Below are 26206 nucleotides of genomic sequence, written 5' to 3'. Positions count from 1 at the left end.
AGGAAAGTTACACAGCATGCAGTGTAACACGGAAACACTTTGAGTTATAACTGAGCTATCTGACCTCCTGGGTTACTTTAGAATAAGCCAATTTTCCTCCTCTACCTTACAGCAAGCATGCTTCCTGAGCTTCAATACTGAGACAGCTCCTTCCTCAGCTCTTGAGGTTGGCCTGGTGTTGCTATGTATTTTAATGCTAAATACTGACCCCTGGATCTGGTTGCCACCATCAAGGAAATCCTTACCTACACCAAGTGATTCTATGTAACCTTGTTCTCTAAGCCTGTGATTGGGCAATAGATAGAGGTAGATGGGTTTTCAGATACCCAACTGGGGATTGAAGGAAGGAGAGAGGAGACCAAGGGAGGAGGATGCCAAGAAGAGAAGAAATGGACCATGAGCATGTGACCAGGAGAAACAGCAAGTAACAAGGGACATACGGCTAGGATATAAGCTAGAATAACTCCAAAACCTGCCCAATCTAAGTTTACAGATTGTAAATAAAATACCTGGATTGTGTGTCTTTCATAAGATATAGTAACCTGAGTGAATGTGTATTTTTGACATGAATTTCTAATTCAATTTATACTCCGCTCTGAGAAAGAACCAAGGCCAATGACTAAACTGTCTCCCCTTTTTTCCTCTTGGCATCCTATCTACCTCCCAAGAAAACCTGGCTCTCAGCCTCCTTCCTTTTCCGATGTGATCAGACAATTTCTCCTGCTAATATTACAATAATGGCCTGCGATGAGCATCAGGGCTCTGATTCCTTTGACTTGTTAAAACACTCATTTAGTTTTTGTTGGGCATAGGAGCTGATATGTTCTTCCTTCTCATCTTGACAGTCTTGTCTTGAGCATGACAGCAAACTGCCCCTGGACCAGTCATGGACATCCAACTCGAACATCTAAGGAGTAAGGGGGATATGTAGGGGACAGAGGCAGTGGAGACCTGAGGTAATATGTATTTTTGACATGAACATGGCCACGCCAAGGACTCCAAGGCCTTGGAACCACGGACAATTGACAAACCTGGACCAATCGGGATTACAAAGCTATCTTTGGGGGATCCTAGTGCAAGAGAGTGATCACTGTGTCCAAAACTGCCAGCTGCAGCATCCTTCTCCTGGGTATTTATAGCCTGAGGCTACAGTCACCTCCTACTGAAGCTAGCCTACCTGTCCCCTGTGCTGTACATAATAAACATTCTGACATTCCAGCTTGTGGACTGTAGCATGGCCCCCTCATTAAAGCACACACCCCCTACCTGATTCCAGCTTTTCTGTATGTATAACTGTTTGTCTGTCATTTTTTCCATGCCCTTGCTGCCCCTAGTCAGAATTTCAGGACCCAAACCATGCAAATTGTGACAGGATTTCATTCACTGTAGACTGAGGCATATGTGAATTAGAGACTTATCAGAATCAACTGGAGATGTCTCCAGAAACATCATGTCTCAACTCCCCAAGCTGTTGTATCAGAATTTCCAGAAGTTAGTCCCAAGAAGAACCTTGAGAGGATTCCTAGGCAAAACTGATGACCTACAGTTCTTGATGACAGGTCAACTTCTCTCCCAGAGCAGGAGTTGCAACCCAGTATGCATCTATAGTAAGTCACTTTGGTTGGCCCATCCATTCCCCTTTTGGAAAGTACTGAGGTCAGATTTTCTTTATAACTTCTACCAATACATTCACATCCTGTTCTGTAGCCCTAAGAAATGAGAAGTTCATTCTGTTCTCAGGGGAAGTCTTCAGTCATAATCAGAACACTATTATGTTCTTTTGCCAGAAGATGTTCTATGCCTTTGCCATTTGCATAGTTCTCCTCAGGGTTGGTTCAGCTTGTTAGTGTCCCATTTCAAATGTTCTTTCAGCACATGATACAGTCTCCGATAATATATAGTCTGCCCAGGACAGGCATGGTTGACTTTTTCTAAGGATGCTGACTCCATACAAAAGCTAGAGGCAGAAGTTCAGGAATCCATCAGAGAGAAGGAGAAAAAAATTAAGGATAAGTTTGACCTCAGTGCTTCCACAAATAAACAAGCTTGAAAGGAAGAACATTGCTTGAGCCAAGATATGCCCTTCCTGGGAGCTGGCCTCAGTTCTTCTTACATTCATCACAGGACAGAATAGGAATGACTCTAGAGAAGCTCTTTAGTCTGCCTTCAGAATACCTAGCTGGAGGCACACCTCCCCATTCTGCACAGGACACGAAATGGGAGCCCTACTGAGATAGACCCTTTGCTACACAGAGGCAGAAGGAAAGCCACAAGATCCCAGGTTCTTCTAGGGCAAAGAAAAGACTCAACCTTGACCACAGACAGGTCCCTATGAATGATCTTCTTGGCCTGAGGCTCACATTTGCCCTCCATAACAAAGGCCACCAGTCCGCACCAGGCTTACAATGCTTCCTGATATTGTCTTCCACCTTTGAGTCAAGGTTGTCAGCGGTGGTAAACATAAAGGCTATCTTCTAAATACAGATGAGACGCTGTAGGGTGCTTTCCTCAGATCAGTGCCACCACACAGCGAAGGCGGCTCCGATGACTTCACGTTCCATGGTCAGATGAATTGAGTTCTTCCCAGATGAGAGAAGAACAGCTTTCAATAGGTTGAGAAGCCACCATGAGGTAAAGGTGGCCTATGGTATAGTTTAGCACTGGGAGTGGAATGCCAACCAGGCTGCCTGGCAAGTTTGGCCCTCACTGATGCAAACCCAGGTATTGTGACACTAACAGCCTACAGGGACTACACACAGTCGTGTGTTCTACTTCCTCTGAGGCAGCTGTGCATGACGGCCCAGTAACCAACCTTCTCAGTTTGCTTGCCCCACCCCAAACATTCCACAAAGAACCTTTCAATCCAGACAAGGTCAACTGTTCTAGACTCAAGGAATAGAAACTTGGCAAATTATCTTACTCTTGAAAGCTCCCCATAATTCTTGTTATGCCTTCAAAATGGAACCTGGTAGGCTATGAGCTGTCAGCTAACTCATTGCCCCAAGATGTTCAAATACATTAGTGTGTGCTCACATGTACATTCCTTTTGGTTCTTTTTTTTTTTTTTTTTTTTTTCGGAGCTGGGGACCGAACCCAGGGCCTTGCGCTTCCTAGGCAAGCACATGTACATTCCTAAGTAGCATGCTGACATGGAAAGCCCTCAGAATAAAAATCAAGGAACCCGAAACATTGAGCAATTCATAACTCCTTGAAGGGTCACAGTGTTCTCATCTTTGCAATGAAAAATTGTATTGAAATTAGCCTAAGGACCTCTACATATTGAAGCCAACAGTCTAAGTTCACATTAAAACAGCTTATAAGCATTGTTTTGACTAGATTTTTGTTTTGGGGGTACTTGGGGGGAGTTGGGGGTTTTTTGGTGTTTTTGTTTGCTTATTTGTTTTGGGTTTTTTGGTCAACTTGACACAAGCTAGAGTCATTTGGGAAGAGAGGAAAAAATGACTCCCACTAGACTGGCCTGTGGAAAGACCTGGGGGACATTTTCTTGGATGATTATTGAGGTGAGAAGGCCCAGCCTGTGTGGATAGTGCCACCCCTGGGCTGGTGGTCCAGAGTTGTATAAGGAAGAAGTCTGAGCAAGCCATGAGGAGCAAGCCGGTAGGCAGCACTCCTCCATAGCATCTGGCTCCAGGCTCCTGCCTTGAGTTCCTACCCTGACTTCCCTCAGTGATGCAGCGTGAGCTGAAAGTTGTAAGCTGAAATAAACACTTTCCTCCCCAAGTTGCTTTTAGTGATAATATTTTATCACAGCAGAACCGCTAAGACAGGCACTAATGTGGAGTGTTCGTCCAGACAGGCCAGCCCATGAGGAAAGACAAGGTACAGAGCTTAACTCAATGCATGCTCCCATTCAGGTCACATAGGAAGACAAGGCAGGAAAATCTAGAAAAATAGACCCCGTGTGTTTAATACAAAGCGGTTCCACCTTCATGCAATGTATTTTATAATAAACACACATTTGTTCTAATATTTAAAATTTAGATGATATGAGAAACAGTTCTGTGGTAATAAGGCTGATCCCCGCCTCCCCCAATACTTATCTCTTAAAGCCAGATACATCTCCTGGTAAAGTCGTTGGCAGTCTGTGAAAAGGAAACAGTTGAGGGGAAGATCTTGGATCGGCAGTGGGCAGAGGAGTTTAATTATTGATCAGATACTTAGAAAGGATTTTAGCACAGACGGCAGGAATTAACTGAACCCATTAGATCACGGTCTTAGATTTGAATGAAGGGTGTGCGGCATCAGAGGACAGTCGGTTGTAGAAACAGAAGGCAAAGGGATGCACACAGAGAAAATAATGAAACTTCAGATCAAAAAAGATGCAGAGGCATCAGTGGGGACCACAAGAAAGGTGGGTGTGGTCAATTGAATTCTCTTTATTATTATTTGGCTGCTTATAATCAGGACTTATGACAGTGGCTTATAGTGTAAACGGTAACTTATCTCTTACAGAACATGAATGTGGAATGAGGAACACAGCCCAGATCTGGCTCTGCAGACCCTCAACCTATACAGGCATTCAGCATCCTTTGGCTTTTCCACCAGATTTTTAAAACCATAGCTGTCACTGTCCAGGTAAAAGGATGTTGGCAGAGGTCCAAATTCCGGAAAGAAATAGAGAAGTAAAACACCCAAGGGTGTTCATCCTCTCTGTTTAGGTCTTTGTAGAGAGCCTTTCCTGAAGTCCCATGAGCAATTGGCCACCTGCACCTCAGCGGCCACACCTTGAGGCAAATGCAAACTAACCTAGGAGCCGTTGCCTTTCACCTGGGCACATAGCCAGTCTAAAAGCTGTTACCTACAGACAAGAAGAGGCAAGGAGGGGTTGGGGATTTAGCTCAGCGGTAGAGCACTTGCCTAGCAAGTGCAAGGCCCTGGGTTCGGTCCCCAGCTCGGGGGGAAAAAAAGAAAAAAAGAAAAAAAGAAAAAAAAAAAAGAAAAGGCAAGGAGCAGTTTCTGGTACTCACCCTGAATGAGGCACTCAGCAACTAAGGGAACAGTAAGGAAGCAAAGTGGTCAAATGTCAGTTGAGCCACCTTTCCTTATCCAGGCTGAGTCTGGTGCCTGGGAGACCTGCTGAAGGCTGATATGTCCCATTCCCTGTTCTAGTGTTAGAATTGAAATAAATTCTGTATGGTGTTTGTTTAATGACTGGAGTTAACTTCTGACTTCTTTCTACTTAAAAGAAACAAAATCAGCCATCATGGTGACATACATCATTAATCCCAGCTCTTGGGAGGAAGGAGGTAGACAGACTCTGTAAATTCAATGCCAATCTTGTTTACAGAATGAATTTCAGGATAGCTAGAACTGTTACACACACACACACACACACACACACACACACACACACACACCACACACACAAAACATTGTCTCAAAAAACAAACCAACAACAACAAAAAAAAGTCACACATAAACCCAATTTGGAGCATATAGCTGGTACAAAAAAAGGTTCTTATTAAATACTCATTAGACTGGGGATTCGAGAGATGGCTCAGCAATTAGGAGCACTGGCTGCTCTTCAAGAGGACCAGGCATTGGATTCCCAGCATCCACGTGATAGCTAACAGCTGTTACTTCAGTTCCAGGGGATCAGGTGCCCTCTCCTGGCCTCTCTGGGCACTATACACACATTGTACACAGGCATCCATACAGGCAAAACATACATGCACATAAAATTTAAAAATGTCTTTTAAACATATTCATTAAACCAGGCTGAATTTTATGGGAGCTCACACAGCTCTGTCACTTATCCACAACTACTCTCTGCCTGCCTTGAGCCTTCCACCTGTACCTCAGGCCACTGTGCTGAGGGCTCGGAGCTGTTTTCCACTAGGACTTTGCAAATACAAAACCGTAATTAGCAGCGGGCTTTTAATGCCTTCTGGTATGTGGATCCCCAGTGGCTTTAGTGTAGGGGTTCAAGTACCACTGTGGGTAGGAAGATGGCTTCCCCGGTAAAGGCAAAGAGAGAAGATTCTCCTCCCCAAGAAGCTTGAAAAATAGTAGCCTGGTATGTGTAACAATGAACCACAAGAGATCTTGTCTCAAAGAAGGTAGGAGAGGACTGACCGGCACCTGAAGACACCCTAGGTTGTCTCTCTGTGTCCTTTGACCTCTCACATACACTATGGTATTCATATTCACATGTAAACATGCAAGCGCACATGTATGCATGCATGCACACACACATACACACACACTAACACACACACACATGCACTTTAATAAATAGTTTGTCTTCTATTGGTTATAGTCATAGTCACCATCCTTGAATATCATGGCAATCCCCTATATGAAACGCCTGAACCTACAAGTCTCCTGTTTAAAGCCCTGGTCATATAATAAAGTGTGCAGGGGAAATTGAAAGAAGGCTGAACCCTGCCCAAGTAATACTGAAATAACAGTAAATAATCATGGACTGTTGTCAGGTGACTTGCAGAGGAAAGCGGTTGCCTGTGTTTAGAGATCATGTGGAAAGAAACATAATCGATATGAGACACTAAACTTTCTGGCAACACATGTTCGCTTGAGGATCGATGTGTACATGCGTACACACAAGCCACAGGAAACTTCCTGTATCAATCCTCGTGAGCTATCCACCTTGTTTTTGGAGATAGGATCTCTCACTAGGACCTGAAACTTGCCAATTTGGCTAGGCTGGCCGGCCAGTATATTCCTGGGATCTGCCCATGTCCAGCTCCCCCAGTGCTGGGATCAGAAGCACCAACTATAACACTTGTCATGGACGCTGGAGATTCAGCTCAGGTCCTCGCGCCTGTATGGCAAGGGCTCCATCAATGAAGCTCTCTCACCAGACCCCAGACTGGACATCTTTGTTATCCATGTCTTAACTGGTGATTCCTCTTATAGCCCAATGGTGTCCAGCTTATAGAGTGTGCTTAATAAATATTGACGGGGCTCAGTGACAGCAGTGTAAACACACTGTTTGCAGCAGTCTGTAAAGAATCAGATTTACAGACTTGACTAAACTGGAAAGACAACCAAAGCTCAACTTTACTAAACTTGAATAGAGTCATGTTTTACCTTAATAAATATCAATTAGATCTATATTAACTTAAGCCATAATAAATCTGGTTTTTTTTTTCAGTCAAAACTGATCAGCTATTAAGTTTTCTAAGCCAAGGGAACCATTTTCAGAACTTGGTGTCTATTGTATTAAAAATACTTTAATCAACCCTAAGAATTCATAGATAAAATTAATTTTACACTAAAGCACATATGTATGTCCCATACTACTAAACCCCAAAGAATATCTCAATAGAAAAATTAGCAACTGTAATAAGGCACTTGCCTGCCTAGGTACATAGGGAGGGGAGTATTATTCAGTTATGCATACCTGAAGCAGCGGTGCGATGTTCTTATCCACAGTGACGCTTGACTTCCAACGGTTTCTTCATGCCCTCTTCCAAACCATAGGAGTAAATTTTATGATAAAAGTACCTAAAACTACTCTCAGCAAACTTCTGATAGGCAGTCGAGTAGTATGAGCCATGATTCCTGTACATTAGCAACTTTCAGTCTTTCATCCTATTTTGCATGCCTTCCTTCTCTACCCACTGAACTGACCTGTCCAGTCGCTATTTGTATATATTTGATATAGTCCTAGATTCCACACATGAGTAAGATCTATGTGAGAGTATGTTAATTTGCTTGATTATATATAAGCATTTCAAAACATTGTTTATCATATATATGTGTGATATATATCTCATATATGATATACATATCATATATATATATATCACGAAAGAGCACTCTATTTAAAGACAATTTTTTAATCTATTCTCAAAAACTCTAAAGATTTCTGAGCAACTAATCCTCCTCGTGGACGGTTGTCATAAAATTATGAATTACCAGAACTGGAAAGAGTTCTTATTCAATAAACTCTTTTTGTGTTTAAACAACAACAACAAAAAAGTCTTACTCTCTAACCCAAGCCGCCCAAAAACTCATGACAATTCTCTGTGCTGCTCATATGCCAGGCCGTGTGGTAGGACTCCGGCTGGAGCAGCCTCTGCTTGTCAGTGCAGTCCAATATACAGTGCGGGTGTCCCCTCACCTTGTTCCTCAATAAAGACCTCCAGATATGCTTTCATGCACAGACAAGCCAAACCTGAAGGCGGCCATCTTTTCGTTGTGTCTGCTGACCCCTCCATGTCCCCTTCTTAGCCAATCTAGTTTCTTCTAGAGACTCCAAGGGAACTTAGCTCCCCGACTCAAGATGACAACATTTCCTCTACATGAAATAAGCCTTCTCCCTTGAGATAGCTCTGCTCAAGGCCACATCTGCAACATCCTGAAGCTCATGTTTAGACAAAACTTAGAAGTCCTTTCACCACCCTCTTTGCCAAGCCCATCAATAACTACATTTACCACGCAATGCTCAGAGCTTGTTACAGACGTCCATATCTGATCTGATGCAAGGAGAGGGGTTGTAGCTAGCATTTCCTTTGATCTCAGTGTTCTAAATGGAATCCAAGTTTGCCTTAGCAATTGCTTATAATCTTGACTTATTCTAGTTCCCTTTGGGGCTTTGCAGTCCCCCATGACTACTGAGATCAGCTTCGCAGAAAACAAACATGAAGTTAACTCTCTTTCAACAAATTGCTTCATAACTGGGGGAAAGTTGTTTTTAATATCTGACTTAAGATTTGCCCTGCGGGCTGGAGGTAGTGATTGATGCCTTTAACCCCAGCCCTTGGAAGGCAGAGGCAGGTGGATCTCTTTTGAATTTGAGGCCAGTCTGGTTTGCATAGTGAGTTCCAGGCCAGCCAGACCTACAGAGTGAGAACCTGTCTCAACAATAACAAAACAAAACCCACAAACAAAACAAAAACTTGCCCTGTGATGGAGAGTTTTACGTTAGTCAAACCAACCCCACACTAGCAGCCAAACCTCCCAACAATACTATCCTCGAGTTAGAGAGGCAATGTTTACCCTTTCGCCTGCCTACTAGAATATAGAGGAAGACAAGAGGATCTGGGAGCAGGAAACAAAAGACCTTTCCTGAAATTAATATTAATAAATCATTCGAAGGTTTGGAAGCTAGCTATTCAAACAGCTACAGAACTCCATGGCTTCATTGCTATCAATTCTGGAACCCTTCACTTTGAAAGACTTTGCATGCCTTACTAGGCTGGGCTCTCGCTTGCCCGTGCCATCTTCTTGGTACCGTGGTAATAGGTGTATCAAGGAGTAAATGCATTAGTTTGGTGCCACAGCTTTACGAAATCTCAGGTACCGTCTTCTGATAATATCCTATGTAAGCATGCTACTTAATAACATCAAGCAGTGACCACGTGGTTGTCTGATACCTCGGTGCTTCTTGCCAGCATGCTGGCTTAAGTGTGCTCGTTCTAACTAGAATAGACGAGGTCATCCCTCCCATTCTCTTCGTTACTCTACATGTACCTGCCACCCAGTTAGCAAATCTGAAGTGACCCCTTTCCCTGGCTTATCTTCAGTAATGACTTAAATGTTGATTGCAGCCCTTAAATGTAGATATAGACGGTCTCTAGATTGACTGCAAAAACAAAGAAGATAATGAGCACGTGCATATTAAGTGAGAGGTTTGAAGGAGAATAACTTAGCAGATTGGTGGGTCTTTGGTGTTTGGGGACCTCTTCCCACTCCTCTCCTTCCTGTCAAGAGCCAACCTGTATGCACAGACTACAGACTGTCCATCTGCTCACAGGCTGTGCAGATGTGGTGAGCAAGGTGTTTCTGGGTAGGTGGTCTGTGTTACTAGAGAATTCAGCACTAGGAAGTCTCTACCCTGCTAGCTCTGTCCTCCAAGGTGATGATAATCGGTGACAAAGTAGATAAGAGTCGTCTCATCCCCAAGTGCCAGACCCGCTCTTTGTCTCATGTATTAACTGGGGTGGGCGTGCTTTCCACCCAGGTCTGAAACAAGGGGTTCATTTTCAGGCTCATCGAATACCATAACTAACGGGCTTAGCTCCCCAACTCAGGATGCCGGTTAAAGGATTCCCACAGCCAGCAACATTGTTCCTTTCCAGTCAGATGCTAGCGATACTAAATGCAAATGTGCCCCCTCTAAACTGGAAGGCTCTAAACGCACCACGCAGTTACTGCTAGTGCACAGTTACCACAACGCCTCGCCAACCCATTTCCAGGTGTCTCTGTCTAGCATGTTCTAAATGTGTTTGAACAAAACCAGTTGGAAGCCAAAAGAACGAAGCAGGAGAAACATGATAAAGAGCTTAATATAATCATAAAAATGAATATCAGTAGGCACCACTGGCCCGAGTTTATATAATGCAGAGTCCAGCCATTTCAGAAGTTATGAACTCCATGGACTGGGCTCCAGCTTTGGAAATTAACTGCAGCACTAAACCAAGAATAGAAAGAAAGAAGTTGATCCAAACTTCATGCAATCTGGTGGGCTGTCATAATTCTTGTCTCAATTGAAAGCACGGCCTTGACGTTAAGTGATGTCTTTATTGTTCTACAGGGAATTGCGGATTCTCATTTCTTCATCTTGACCTTCAGCCATTTCTTTTCCCTTTAGCACCTCAGAGACTCTGCTTCAGGACTTCTGGAACATTTCTTAATACAAGTTGCAGCCTTTCCTTACACAATTGGAATTTAGTTTTTAGGTTCAAATGACTGATAACACACTCGGACACACACCGAAAAGCATGTAACAGATATTGGAGCCCCTGCAGGTGAGGACAATACTGAATGGACACACTGCACATGCAGAGGGGGGTACAGTGTGGGAGGGACGTCTAACTGGGAAAATCCAGTTTGCAAAGAAAGAAGTAGGTAGGTAGGTTGGTGGCACTGATAACCCCGTGGTTGAAGAGAGAGGGATGTCTATAACCAAACAAGTGACAAGGAGCGTTTCAGGGACATATGTGCACACTGCCGTGGCTTAGGTATGGTCCGAGTGTGTCTGTCAAAGCATCACAGGGCAGAAACATGCCCCCCCCAGTGTGATGGCATTAAGCTGGTGGGAATGTCAAGAAGAGGAACCCCAGGGAGTGAGTTAGAGCATCAGCGACATCAACCTCAGAAGAGATTAATGCAGCTCATGTGGTCTTTGCCTAGATCTTAACCTACTCAAGCCACCAAGGGGTTAGCAGAAAGGGAAATTTCTTCTCAATATTGATGTATATAAAATTGTTTATGCTAACAATATTATCATTGCGTTAGTATCCACCATCCACAACACGTTGCACTAAATGTGCAGTAATACAATGGAACTGTAATCTCTTGCTACTGAAAGCCTGGGCTGAGGCCAGTAGCATCAACATCTGGGAACTCGTTAAAAAACCGTAGGCCCACCCAGACCAGTGGGAGCAGAGTCTGCATTTTACCAAGGGTCCAGGGAATTCAATTGTCCATTAAAGTTTGAGAAACACTGTTGTCAGCTTTTGAAAACTGCAAATAGAGCACACACACACAAAAAAAAAATAGCACTTGATCAGTTGACATGGAAAGAAAGCAACTCATTAAAACCGCACGATTGCATTGAGAGTTAAACTGAGAAAAGAGGCAAATGTTTTGCTAGCCGTTAAGTTCTTGAGAAATGATTCAAATCAATCCATTACCTTGAACATCGAGCAAAAATGATCAAAGTGAGTCAGGAGTTTGGCTCAATATGTCAAAAACAGGGTTCTTTGAAGACTAGAAGCTTTCAAGGGAAGCTCGGTGATTTTACAAAGCAAATATCGGGCCAGAGCAGAGCTCTGATTACGTGGCCGATGGTAGATTTGCTAGGTTGAAATTCTAAGAACTCATCATTACAGCAGAACTAATAAATTTGCCAGGAAAAGTACTCACCCTCATAAACATTCAAGGACAATAAAATTCCAGTCACTCGTATTGTGAGAAAAACCACTTACAGCCACCGCCAACTGGATTCACTTAATGGGATTAAAATGATCCAGAGACAGGACAAAGATGTCCCAATATGGTCATTGGCACGAAAAGGGGAATAATTGATGAATATGGGTATTCAAAATTAAGATTTCCCACAGTTGGTAGAGAGCTTATCTGAGGTGCCTGCATCCCATCACCAGCACTGCACGGCAACACATGCCTGGAATCCCACCTTTCAGGAGCTGGAGGCAGAAGGATCAGAAGTTCAAGGTCATTCCTTGCTATAGAGCCTGCTCTACATGAGACCCTGCAGAGAGGGTGCCTGGTGGGGGGAGGGGACTGAGAATAAATCCATCTTTGAATTAAGAACCCCTTCTCACTGAGAAATTTTGCTACAGTTTGTCTCCAAGGAGTTGATTCAGTGTGCAGTTCACACTCAAGGCCTTGCACAAAAGGTAAATTGTCCATAGGAAAACAAGAAGTGAGTCAGTGTGTAGACAAAGCCCAGGTGACCGAAGGCAGACCTAACACAGGGGTAGACTTGGCTGGAAAACACCTTTTCCACTTAATGATAATCCCCAACAACTATTGAAATCTCTGCCTGCTCTCAGTTCTGTGTCGCTGGCAAGCTTCCATTCGCTCTGGCTTTTGCAAGAGTAACAGTAAGTAAATTTGACTCAACAAAACCAAGTATTATTTTACAAGTACAAACTGAAAATCAACCTAAGTTTGGGCTTGGGTTTTTGAAACTGATGCTAATTTTAAGTAGCAACCCTGAGAATCCCCGGAGGCCTGCATGAGCTAGTAGCCGGTAGCACGAGCATTTTCTGAAATTTTAAAGTGTTTTTCAAGAGCAAGCAAGAAACCCTTCATGCTGTCGAAACTCTGTCACTTTCCACAAACCCCAAATGGCCTTGATATCCAGAGTTAACCCCCAGGACAGTCCTTTAGGTGAAATTATCTGAACCCATGTCTTCTATAGTGAGATGACTTTGATATATTAGAACTTTAAAGGATTCATTACATTTATGTGTGTGTGTTTGTGTGTGTGGTGTGTGTGTGTTTGTGTGGTGTGTATGTGTGTATGTGGGTGGTGTGGTGTATGTGTGTTTGTGTGTGGTGTGTGTTTGTGTGTGTGTTTGTGTGTGTGGTGTGGTGTATGGGTGTTTGTGTGGTGTGTGTGTGTGTATGTGGGTGGTGTGGTGTATGTGTGTTTGTGTGTGGTGTGTGTGTGTGTGGTGTGTGTTTGTGTGTGTGTTTGTGTGTGTGGTGTGGGGGGGTGGTATGATGTGTGTGTGTGGTGTGTGTGTGTGTGAGAGAGAGAGAGAGGGAGAAAGAGAGAGAGAGAGAGAGAGAGACGTTTATCTACTTGCACCCCCGTATATATGTAGAGGTAAGAGGACAACTTGCAGGAATTGGTTTTCTCCTTCTAGTATGCAGAATGCAGATTCTGGGAATCAAACTCAGCATCAATGAGTTTGATGGCATCAAACGCCTTTATCCACTAAGCTATCTTATTAGCTCTAAAACTTGAACTTGATTGGGGGTGCACAACTGAAGGAAGGACGCTATGTTCATCTCCTGTGGCTTTGTTTTGAGACAAGGTCTTATGATATAGCCCAGGATGGCTTCAAAAACACCATCCTCCTGCTTCAGCCTCCCAGTGCGGAGATTACAAGAGCAGCCTGGCTTAGGTCGTGCAGGGGCTCAGACCAAGGGCTTTTGCACGCTCAGCAGGCACTCACACCGTCCCTAGCCCACAGGTGACCACAGAAGATTAGTTTCTTCACACGGGTCTCACACTCGTTCTATCAGACTTCTCAAGCAGCACTTAATAGTTTGTTAAGCAAAATAAGAGGGGAGCGAAGAATTTACAGATGGTGGGGAAGAGAAACTGCCTGCATTCTGTGATAAATATCCGCAGGCTTTGGCAAGTGTCCGTTGATCACATTTGTGTAGTAAATTTTTTAATCTCAAAAGAAAATTACGCTGACAGCCTTTGGGGCAGGTACACCCGTGAGAGGCGTAAACTGGTAGTTAGGGGCCAGCTGAGAGTTGACACGGCCTACACGGCCTACATCTAAATGACTGCCGTCACCAAGCCTTCAGGAATAGTGAACTAAGTCAAGAGTGGGAGCGGGGGGGGGGGGGGATTTGACACCATCGTGGACTAAATGGATTGCACGCAACAAGGGGAACTTATTGGCAATCACCAACAAGCTAAAGATATGGTGTGCTCTATTACACAGCTAGGGATGTCCAAAGGAATGCCTTCTTCCTAGAATGGGGCTTAAGACTTGACATACTGAGCCTGACCTGAGGAAGAAAGGGGCCCAGGAGTTCACAATCATCCATCCCCAAACATACAATCAAAAGTACATAATCTTGTTGTACCTGCCTTCCCTTTTAATTATTTCAACTTTGTCAGACTACATAATATTTAAGATCTATCACTATATAAACAGCCCCAACTCTGTCCTCAAGCTCTTTATGCCTCCATCTTGAAAAGTTAAATATATGTGTGTGTGTGTGTGTGTGTGTGTGTGTGTGTGTGTGTGTGTGTGTGTATTTGGATATATAGCCAAAAAAACATCAGGAATGTCATTGAGAGGAAGAATATTCACCCAGCATGTGTAAGACCCTGAATTTTCCTCATACTACCTACAAATTTTAAAAACTACAAAAAAAAGTCATTAAGTTCATAGTTATCCATAGATATTCTCTTGTGGCTCACAAGGACCATTAAGAATGCTTGAAAGTACATAGACTCCTAGAAAAATAAAGAATAAAATTCTAAGACGCAAGCTTTTGTCATCTAGCCCGAGACAGCTGTTTGAAACACTGGGTCTTTAGAAGACGGTGTTATTTTTATTGCTTTTCAGAATGCTGGCTAAAGAAAGCATAAGCCCTTACAATTTGCACAGTAAGTAGTTTCCGTCTTTAAATATACTCGCGTGATACGAAAAGATACATGCGGAGGAAACATGTAGGATCTTAAGAATTGGTCATTTACATTAAAAATTTCTCTATACACACATCTTAACTTTAAAAAGAAAAAAGGCATCTCCAGGAGACTGGAGAAAAATCCAGCTTCCCTTGCAAGCAGCCCTTCACTGAGAGACGGGAGTGACAGCAGATGAGGGCCTCTTAAGAATAGATTCCACGGAAAACGACAGAGGCTCGTTCACCGAGAGTTTCGTTCCAACTTGTTTGGCTACGAAGAGGTCTTTTGCGCATCTGTCTATTGTAAATGTGTACTTCGGGTTCTCCTTGACCAAACACTCCCTGTGTTTCTTCGGGGTCTCTTCAAAGGCTTCTTTGACAAACGGTGCTTTCAATTCAGGGCCTGATTTGTCGTTGAGCGTCGGCTGGAATACTGAGTGGAATGGATTACGTTTAAGTGGCAGAGGATACCTAGTGTTTTCTTTGCTGATCTTGGTTAAGACGTGCCCTTGAGCTGCCAGACAGTCCATATCAACAATGGGGGAGAAATTCCGGCTCGGTGGGGAGAAGGCAGACCTCTCTGGGACAGCCTGGTGAGCCTGAAGGTCAGTTCTTGAGGTCGGGACCTCTGATAGTTGAGGCAGCACTAGAGAGCCTTCCGGTTTGGGTGGCATCCCGTCATGCTCTGCACTAAGCCCATCCTGAACTCGGGTTCCTTTCAAGTCCCAGCCGGCCCCAGGCTTCAGGGCTTGGACAGAAGTGGTAGCATTTAACAGGTATTGCTGGTAGAGGAGGGTGTCGCTAATGGGACCGCACTTGGGCCAGACTAAAAATCGCGAGGACAGGGGATATTGTCTGTAAGTTGTGGCCACGCTGACATTGGAAGAAATCAGTTCCATATTCCCAGACCCTGAATACTGCATGGTGAGATCGAGACAGGTAGGTAAAAAGTTACAGAAGTCCTTGCTCGGCAGCTCGCCTGCGCTGGGGCTGAAGGCACCTTTGTAGGAACTGTACTCAGGCCCGGGCACCATGCGATTGGGCAGAAACAAGGCAGCGGCTTGAGATGTTTCTAACATCTCCCTCTCTTTATATTCTCTCTCCAGCATAATGTTCTCCAACTCCTTGTCAGCAAATGCTCTTCTCTTCCTCATCCTGTCACTGACAGGCGGGGGTAGGGGAAGGGTCCCTCCTAGGTAAGTCTCGGCCGCCGTCATTGGGCGGTACCCTAAAATAAGCAAGTGTTGGAAAGGAAACATATTAACATCCTGACAAGAAAAATCTAGAAAAACCAGAAGACAAAAAAGTAACACTACAAAGCACAGTTACTATTTCTATCACTGGTATTTTAATCCAAAGAGTGGTACAGGTTGGGTTGAATAGAGTTTCCCTTTGAGGAACAGCTCCCATACGGTAGCTTCTGGCAGGCCTTTGGTTTTGTTGGTGTAGGTATGTCTGCTCTCTTGCTTCAGCAAGTGCACTGTATCAATGAGATTTGAGTATTCTTCCCAGATCCATAGATATCGAGAGACAAATCTGTCCACATTATCTTAATTAATGTTTCATTGCCCGTATCTTTTTTTTTCCTTTTTTTTGGGATTATTATAAAAGATATCTATACCTACAGCTGACGCCACTTTTATTTTCTAAAGACGTCTCATTATGTACACATTGTTACAGCTGTAGAATAATCCAAGGAGAACTAGGAGAAAAAGAAAAAGAAGAAAGTTAAAGAAGATTAGTAAGAAGGGGGGGAGAAGAAAAGACTTGAGGATAAAGAGAAGCGAAGAAAAATTGAAAAGAACAGTTAACTAGCCCAAACCCACAGCCACGCAGGGAAACTAACAATTTAGCCAGGCTTCGCAGTGACCTCCAGGACAAACAAAGTGAGGTGGAACAGTGGGGGTGAGGGAAAGACTTCTCCAGCTACACTGAAAATAACAGGTCTCAAGCATTTGTTTCCCCAAGTTCATTCACGTTGGGCAAATACCAAAAGGACTGAACAAGCAGGCCACTGCGATGCAGATGAACTCATGCACAGAGCAAAATCAAAAGCAAAGCTAAGACAAAATAAACAGAATGCTTAAAGTACTTAGACCTCTCCCCCCCTACCCCCAAACACTTGCCGGTAGCAGGTTTTTTTTCTGAAGAATCCAGTGTGGTGTTTGTATTTACACAGTGACAAACCCATTATACTCATTTGCAAATAAAATAGAAGTTGAAAATTATTGTTTCCCCTAGGCTAAAAGTTCAGCAGAAAGTTATTTACTTGGATTGACTTTTCCATTGAGTTGACTTCAAGTGTCTCAACTTGCTTGGGCAAAATCTCAGTTCATCAACGTGGTCCCCTGTGCGTATAGATGTTTACCCACTTGGAGCCCAAATTCACTCGGAGCTCTCAGGAACTCTTTTTAAGGTCAGAGGTGCACAGCACAGGCTGAGACACATACTTTAAAACTGTCCAGGATCAGCTAAACTCGTAAGACTCACAGGGAAGGAAGAAAGGGGAAAAAAAAAAAGAAACCCTCAACTGACCGCTTCAAGGAAGGACTTCCTTCCTTTTAAGCTGAACTGTAGGGAGTGGCAGAGATTAGGGTTAACCTCACATTAGATGAAGGGAAAATGTCGATGGTGGCCAGTAGAGCGCTAAGCCAGTGGGTAAACAAACACCGTGCTTTAGAAAATCGCCACTATTTTAAGAAAAGAGAATGTGCCTCTAGGATTCATGGGAGATAAAAGCAAGGGGCAGAACTTGACTAGCAGCTACCAGTGAGCCTTCCATTTGCTTGTTTGATTCAAAGCCTTTCCCACTCGGCAGCCTTGACTGGCAGACGCTGTAAGGAAGAAGTGTGGGGATGCCTCAGCCATCTGGGAGGGAAAAGGAGGTCCGACTCTAAAAAGTGAAACCTGAGGCTAGAGATGACTCTTGGTAACAGTAGCTATAACCTCCTTGCTTGATTTACTCTGCACGTTAACATTAAACTCCTTCAGTAACTAAGAGAGTTGGGGGGAAGGGGTGGGGGTGAGTCCTAATTGTTTTTCTTCCCCAAGGTGGCTTCCAGGATCCCTTGACAGTGCATTTTTCTATGTCCCTCACACTAGGTAAATTTCACCAGGCGCTGCAGTGGAGGATAATATTAGTGTGGGTGGCAGAAACTTCTGTGAGTATGTGGCAGAAACACACTTTCCAGATATGCTTCCCCAAAGCAAACTTTCTAATGAAAATTAGCTCCTTCCTGGGTTGGTTAGCACACAGGTCATGCATGTAAATAACAGGCATCCCTCAGCTCGGTTTTTAGAAGCCAAAGGACAACTTGAAGTTATTTTTACCTTCTAAAATGCTTTTGGCCAGCAAGCTTGGCGCCCTGACTTGCCTCTGGTACACTGCTTTCCGATCGAAATTATTCTGTTTCCCAGAAAGCCCCTTCTTGTCCTGTAAACACGAGAAACAATTGTGAGGGTGGTGGAGCGGCATCCACAGAGCCTCTGAACCCTCCCCACCCTTTGACGCATCTGTTTTGTCATCTCTTATGAAAAAAAAATTAACAGGAGAGCCTCTTAATCTCAGAGCAGCCAACAGCGGAAGCTAAGAGGGACACGAGACCCACAGTCAAGGAGACTTTAGGAACAGAGCCTGGAAGGACTGGGTGGAGGGATGGTTGCCTCCCCAGGGTGTAACCACTAAGCTGAAAGTCCCCAGGCTGTCGCCCTACCTTGACACTCAGGCAGAATTTGATGCCCATTAGGCAGAACACTGACTGCTTCTGAGGACCGAAAACCAGGGTGGTTTCTCCCCCTAGGTGAAGTAGACATGATGGAGTGCCAGAGATTGGGGGAATCGTCTGTATTTGTCTAGGAGGTGGGGTATGTGAACCTCTTGAGGGACACCAGCCCCGGGAGCCCCCTGGTCACTGCCAGGTTATTCCCAACCCAGTGGGCTGCAGAGAAGCCTAGCATGGCAGAAACAGGATGCAGCCCAACTAGCAAAGAGGTTGAACCCAGGGCCAGGGCCACCTGAGGTCCCCAGTACTGTCTGGTCAGGTTGCATGGTTTCCCGTTGGAGTCACCGGACTCCATTGCTAACCACCAGCCAGCACCTGTCAAAAGGGGAAAGTCAACTGGAAAGTTTTCCGGGCTCAGCTGCAGAGCACTGGCCTAAAACCCATCCTCGGCTCCTGAAACAGCCACGGTTATAACAGTAATAAAGTCTTCAAAGCTGTACCTAGCCTCAGGTCTGAGAGGAGATTCACTGAAACCTGCATTCACTCCCTCAAAGCAACAAAACTCCGGGGTTCAAAAGTCTCTCAAGGAGAAACTCCGACTTCTCACAACAGAAGGCAGCAACGTCCTCTAAGCATTCTCTGACAGGTCACAGAGTCAGTAGCCTTAGGCTGAGGGTCTCCTAACTCCAACGACATTGTGGTCTTATCTGGAAAATGGACATCAAGTTCTGCCTACGTCTCAAGGTAGGGGGACAGCTGCACAGTGACAGCACTGTGTGCTGCTGTCAACCACCTCCCTCCCTCCTCAACCACCTGCAAAACTAACCCCTGAAACAGTTTTATTGACTTTTCCGTGGTGTCTCAAATGGACCTAATTAATTTGCCTCTCTTTGCTTTTAATGGGAGACTTTTCCAGCACGTTCTGCAGTGAAGCCCATGCTTTCCCTCCGGAGCCCCGCAGGCTAACGTGGACAGAGTGTCTGCACCTCTCCTGCCAGGCGATCCGAGATCCGAGGTCACTCGGAAGTGTGAGTGGAAGCCTAGCTCCATGCTGTAAGGGACTCCCCACCCCGCCTGGGTGCACACCCTGGAGAAGTACCCGGAGCCTGTCCGCACCCACCTCTGTGGCCTGCTGCCTCCGGAGCGCCACCTGGGCGGCCATGACTCGCTGGCGCTCTACCACAAGCAGGCAGTTGGCGCACTGGCAGTCCCGCCAGCGACAGAATCGCTTGTGGCCCTTGAGACAGGACACCACGCCGTGGTTACGGCAGCGTGCGCACTTGGGCGTGCGGCTCAGTTTACGGGGCTCTGCGCCGCCACCGGCGGTGACACCGCGCTCGGGGACTACGGCGGCGGCTGGCAGCGCCTGAGCAGCGGGCGGTGGCCTGGGTGCCAGTCCCCCGGGCTGCTCTGGCCGACCTGGTACCTCCGGGGACGCGCTGGAGTCCTCGCCTTCACCCTCATCCTCTGCATCTTCATCTTCCTCTTCTTCGTCCTCATCTTCCTCTCCATCGGCCGTCGACGGACTGGGTTCCTGTGGCGTGGCCCGCAACGGTGTCCCACAGCCATCCTCCTCCAGCTCTAGGCTCTCCACGTCGATCTCCCAGTCCCCAACTCCGGGGACTGCCTGCCCTTCCATCGTGACACTAGGCTGTAGTTCGGTTCGGTTGCCCGCGCGCTAGGAAGACAGAAAAAGACCTGAAGAGCCGCCCTTCGCAAACAGCGACCCTCTCTAAGGCTCGCCCCCAAATTTCTGCAAGGCCAGCCTGAGTTACCCAGTTTTCTTCTGTTCCCTATGATACGGGCCACATGGGTCTAGAGAACCCGAGAGATCCACAGCTCAACCAAGGTTGTATTTTACTAATTCTAAGTGGTCTGTGCACCTGACCTTTAACTTGTCTGGCCTTTGCAGACAAGTCACCTACTGACCTTACACACTCCAAGCCAGCTCACATGGCCATGATAAATATAAAAATGTCGATGAGACAATTGTCTTTCCTTTTATTACAAGGGACCTTGAAACCACATTTCCCAAATGTTCCTTAATGACCTACCACAAAGACTCTAGAGAGGTCGTCTCATCCCTCCCCTTCCCCTAAACCGATGCTGTACTGGAGGTCCCATGTACACACAGGGAGAGGGGGACACTGGCCATAAGGCTGAAGAAGCTGGTTTGGTATCAGTAGGGCTTGAGCCGCACAAGGTTGATGGAACTTGATTTTCATCTTTTAAGGCAAGACAACCAGAAACAGAAAGAAGCAGTATTGAAGATTCCTGTCCCGTGCCCTCCCTGACTCCCGAGCGGCGGCGACCACACAGCACTCACCAAGAACCAGGCTCAGGCTAGCAACCCAGTTAAAAGACAGCCAGCTTCGGAATCTGTCCCCCGAGCTGCAAGCAGCGGGAGCAAACAGAATTGGGCCTGAGAGTAGGAGGCGGGAGCCCACTGGATGGTGATGGGAGACAGAGGCCAGAGGCGAATCAAGTCCTCAGCAACCTCACCCCGTACATTCCAAATTCTGCAAAGTTCTGTCCGGGCCTCTGCAGCCTGGGTCGCTTCGCTTCGCTTTCCACTTCTGGCCCAAACTGGAAAGGTCGGCCGGCGACCCAGAACTCCGCCTCAGGCGCACTCTGCTTGCCTTCAGCGCGGAGTCACTCTCTGCAGTCCGGGACCTGAGCTCCCCTTCCTAGTATTACCTACCACCCACCCCCACTCGGAGCACCGCATCCTCTGATTGGTCGGTTGTCAGGCGGTGTGCAAGCCGATTGGCCAGAGCACTGGAGTGGAGCGCCCTCCTCCTCAGCCCAGTGGAAGCTTCCTTCGCGGCACCACTGCGCGCCGTCGGAGTCCACCCGCCCGCCTTCGCTGCAGCCGGGTCTCTGATCTGGAAGCTGAACCTGAAAATGTGGGCAGTGGTTGCGGCGGAGAAGTCGCCGTTTACCTCGCCGACTAGGGAACAAGCTGATTCTCGTACTCTTATGCATCGCGTTGTTCTCGAGAAGGTAACTAAGATCAGAAAGGTTAGCGATGATTTCTATCAATATTATCATCACCTCTGGTGTTTAACCGGCGACCGGCAGTTGGGCGGAGAGAAGAGGTCACGCCAAAGGGGCACACTGACCTCCTTCTCTCCGCACGAACAAGTACCATGTTTGTCTTGCAGGACAGCGCCTACTTGCCTTACAAATATCTGTATTTTGTGGGCAACTCTGAAGTGCAAAGCAGTCCCTTACTTCCATAGAGCTTGCGAGGCAGGTGACAGCAGCCACTATAGCCCATCTGAGTTTTTCCTGTTATCAGTGGATAGCCCAGTTCATTTCTGAAGCAAATGGAAATAATTCACGCCATTAGCAATTTTAGATACAAAAATATTCAGTCTAAGCATGCATTTATACATAAACTGCTTTTTGGCGTGCGTGAATGAATGGTTATCAAGAAAATTAACTGCCCCCCTCTCAAAATACCCCTCACAAAAATGTTTGGAACAAAGTCAAATTTCCCACGAATCACACAAGTCCTTTAAGCAACGCGACCTTCCATTATCTTAAGCTAAATTTAAAATCCCAGCGCTGCTTTTCTAGTCTCACCTTTAGATCCAGCCCTCCACAGGAAGAGCCGGTTAAAAAACACATTAGAAAAGAGATTGCCTGTTTCCTGGATACGCGGTAGAGTGGCGATGGATATTTGTTGAAGGGAGAAATTTTCGGAACTGATTGTAACTTTCCTCTAATCTGAACCTGTCAGAAAGTTCCGAGTGGATCAAGCTCGCCTAAGTGAGAACAAAGACTAGCCGCCTGCCTGCCAGAAGCGCAGGTATCCCCTGGCCCTTATGAGGTGGAATTTCTCCTAGGTCGGGCACTGGAACCGCATTCGTGTCTGCTTCTTCCTAGGGCCAAGGCAATGCCCAGCTAAGTACATGAAGGTGGCTTTCTGTATGTTCCCGCAGATTATTTTTTTCTTTCAGTGTTTCTGAGAGTCTTGAGGGGCCACTTGTGAGTCGCAAGGCTTCCCACTGAGGCACACGGGAACCAACCCTTGGTAGCCCTCCCTCCCTCTGCAAACGCCTTGTAACACAGATGAGTTTCCTCATTTGTGGTCTTCTAACTAAAGCGCTTTTCTTTTCTTTTCTTTTACTTTCTTTACTTTTCTTTTAACGCGAGTGGGAGAGTTTGAGTTCTTGACTACAGTTGAAACGTGTTTTCTAACCTCACTTTTCTCCAGTGATGAAAGTAAGGAGTCCTAAAAGACCCACTGTCCTCCAGGAAAGCCGGGGACCTGGTCAAGAATCTTGGACCAGGATAGCGTCTGCCCTGAAGTGACAGAAAGTAGCGAGTCCTCGGCTCTCAGCTGGCAATAGTCGCAGATGGTTGGCCGTGGTTTCTCCGTTATTTGTTGTTATTGTTGTGGTGGCTTTGTTTTTGTTTTTGTAGCTCCCTAGCACTCCTGCACCCCTTCGGATTTTAACACTTGGCTTTAGGGGTAGAGCCTCTGTGACAGGATTAGGCACTCTTTTGTTCGTTGTTTTGTTTTTGTCAAATCATGCTGAGTTTTCTTCAGGGAGTGCGAACACACACACACACACACACACACACACACACACACACACACACGATAGTTTTCTACCTTTACAAACAGGCAGTTTGTGCACATCTGTACTCCGATTGAAAATGAACTATAACTCCACCACTGCTACCCTGCCAGATTATGTGGATGACAGGCTAGGCTTTTACTCATGGCTTAAGTAAGAAAGAAAGTAGAATGATCAGTCCTTCACCAGTAATTTTAAATATCAACAAAGTTGAGAAAATAGCTTTTGCAGAGGATGGCAGAGTGGAGCCAAGGGAGAGGAGCTTGTGAGTGGCTGCTTCTTGAACTGAAAGTAAACAGACTCTAGAGCGCAGGAGCCTTCTGACCGGTTCAAACTTTAAACAGCCCTCGAGGAGGAGACATTCGTGCAAGAGCCAGTCAGATGGGGCCAAAACAGGGAAGTGGGGTTTGGGGTTAGGGGACCCGAAGGCAGGGGATCAGCCCTTGGGAGTGTTCTAGGGAAGACACGAGGCCCCCTATTGTGGGCATGCTGGACCAGACTAAAAAAGAGATTCAGAGGAGCCTCCTGGCTTAGCTAGACCCCAAGCAGGTAGATGCTCCCCTCTGGGAGGGGTGTCTTCTCCAGAACCCCAAGAACTGGAAAAAATACGGCAATAACTTCATGGCTGTCTACTGATCCCCTTCCCCTCCACCTCGCATCCTTCCCCTGTGTGCTTTCCCTCCATATACCACCATCTGTGCGCTTCAGGACACGCAGCTGTAATCAAGATCCTGCTGAATTACATCCTCTGGTCCTGAGGCCCTCCCGGGAACCACTTTCCCACCAGCGGCTGGAAAGTGAGATGGTTCGAGCAAGGAGGGTGGGGATTTACCCTAGGACAGACTTCAGGAAGTCCAGGACGCTCCCCTGCGAAAAGCAAAATTGTGTGTGCTTCTCCTCGGGGTAAATGGCCATGCCTTTTATGGAACTGCCAACGGATTCCACAGCTACATAAACTGTTTGGTAAACTAAATATTCAGAAGAAACAGGGGTGGAGGAAGCCGGAGCTCCAGCTGGCTTCCACAGATTATGTGACTTTGGTCGGTTATTTTCCAGCATCTTGGGAAGAGGGACTTTTCCTCTTCATATAAAAACTTCACCTAGCAAGGGTAGAGTAGCACGCTGTGAGATCTCCAAAGCAGAACTTCTCCTGAGGGGATAGCACTTGCATCCAGTGAGAGCCTGGCTTCTTTTCAGACACTCTTTAACCAAAAAAAAAAAAAAAAAAAAAAAACATAAAAATAAAATAAACAAATCCCTAAAAGTCACAGAGCACAGTTCTTTCCAGTGCTTTCTGAGCTGTTGCAAGGCTCAACTGCAAGCTGTGAAGTTGGTTTTCTTTCCCTACTGACCCAAGTGGGTGAAGCCGGCATGCCTTAGCTTGCTTCCAGCGTCTTCCTTCACCTAATCTCTCTCTCTCTCTCTCTCTCTCTCACACACACACACACACACACACACACACACACATACACACACACACACACACCACATACATCACACACCACATACATACACACACATACACACATACACACACATACACACACATACACACACACACACACACACACACACACACACACACACACCTCTACACTCTTCTTGCCCAGAATTATTGAGCCCACCAGCTGATAAGCTTGTCCTCAGAAAGTCAAAAGGAAGGAACAATGGGGAGGAGCGGTCTTTCCTTGGTAAGCATGGCTTGCTTGATTGCTTTAAACACATGTCCAAAAATAAATTTCAAAGAACACAAGCATGTGTCAAATTGGCTTCCATTCATTGTAAGATTCCTTAAAGGAATTCCACTAGACTGGCCCCAGAATCACCCAGCTGAGGAACTCCTCCTGTCTTAAATCCTAAGGCCTGTTTGAGTCCCCAGCCTGATCCTTCAGCCTCCACTTGTTCAAGGAGCCCTAGGGCCTCTAAGGTAACCAAACTTGAAAACTCATAGAGGACACCTAGGAGACCATCACCAGTACCACCACTGCCAGCAGCGGTAGCAGTTTAAACCACTTAGCTAACCCTGAGTGCCAGGTGGTGACTGGCTGTTGGGCACTTCTGAGCACCTGGATCTAAGGTCTTGCTGTGGCTAAATGTGGCTCTGGTTTCTTTAGAGATGACCTCAAACCCATGTCCTCTTATAGAAAGCTAAAGTGTCATACAGTCTAAGAACTTCAACTAGCTATGGACACAGGACACAGTGAAATCAGTGAAATAAATAATCCCAGATGGGACCACGGAGATAGGATTTCCCAATTTACTTTGCGAAATTAGATCACACTCAGTGGGGGTGGAGGTGAGCATGGAGTGCTTGAAGAGATAGCTAACCTGCACCAGGATGGTTAGCATGGGCCCCCTTCCCCTGCTTTGGCAGCCTAAAATCAGAGGACAAGAGGAATCCTCTCGCTTCTTGTTCTTTCCGTGGAAAGCTGGATAAAGGAGTCCTGAAAACAGAAACGGAGCATTGTCCCTGGTCTTGCACTGAAGGGGAACTGAAACTCAAAGGAGTGAATGAAGAACTTGCTAGGACATAGGGGACAGGTCACAGCCATAGAGACAGTGCAGAACTAAAGAGGCCTTGCCTATTTCTGGTCCACCTCGATACTTGGTTTGTGAAACATGCCTTTGAGGCCAGATACAGAATTCCGTGCACAACCGGTAAGGCAATCTTGCAGCGAGGGGGTCCACCTGCTCAGGCAGCCAACGGCCAATAGCAGGAGGAGGAGCTGGGCTCAGTCCACCCTGAGGTCATCTAGCAGCCAAGAGAGGCGAGAACTACAGTCATCTTTCAAAACCCATGCCAAATACACCCCAGGAGGCATTAGGACCCCGGTGGCAGCAGACTTGTTTTAGAAGGCAGTCAGGAGACTGTGTGTGCCAAGGGCCTCCTTGTACACATACCCTGTGAGGGGGGCACTCAAGCCTGGGAAGAACAAAAGTTCTTGGGAACTTTCCATCCCCTCTCCCTGTGTTAAGAGTTTGACAGTTCAGGTGTTTGATATTGCCCACATCTAGATTTCATGTCACTCTTCACATCATCCCAGCAGTCTAACCAAC

The 26206-nt window shown here is 46.0% G+C and overlaps 1 protein-coding gene across 4 annotated transcripts; it reads right to left on the bottom strand.

Annotated features, from left to right (window-relative positions):
• Positions 1-14738: 14738 nt before the first annotated feature.
• Dmrt2 (doublesex and mab-3 related transcription factor 2) lies at positions 14739-21235 on the bottom strand. 4 transcript variants are annotated; one of them, XM_008760307.3, is made up of 5 exons: positions 20887-21235; positions 19681-20238; positions 18169-18271; positions 16460-16540; positions 15929-16066 (listed from the first exon to the last, which is right to left on the bottom strand). In XM_008760307.3, the coding sequence occupies exons 2-4, from the start codon at positions 20197-20199 to the stop codon at positions 16485-16487; spliced, it is 678 nt and encodes a 225-aa protein (XP_008758529.1). In that variant the 5' UTR covers positions 20200-20238; positions 20887-21235; the 3' UTR covers positions 15929-16066; positions 16460-16484. The 4 variants fall into 4 exon arrangements, with proteins under 4 accessions (NP_001101067.1, XP_038936221.1, XP_063120842.1 ...); NM_001107597.1 differs by lacking the exon at positions 16460-16540 and having other exon boundaries at positions 14739-16066; positions 20887-21228; XM_039080293.2 differs by lacking the exon at positions 16460-16540 and having other exon boundaries at positions 14744-16066; positions 19987-20238; positions 20887-21234.
• Positions 21236-26206: the final 4971 nt, after the last annotated feature.

This window comes from Rattus norvegicus, chromosome 1, assembly GCF_036323735.1.
Source record: "Rattus norvegicus strain BN/NHsdMcwi chromosome 1, GRCr8, whole genome shotgun sequence".
In the NCBI taxonomy this organism is placed as follows: Eukaryota; Metazoa; Chordata; class Mammalia; order Rodentia; family Muridae; genus Rattus; species Rattus norvegicus.
Note: the sequence above shows the minus strand (reverse complement) of the source record. Positions and strands in the feature narration are given on the sequence as shown.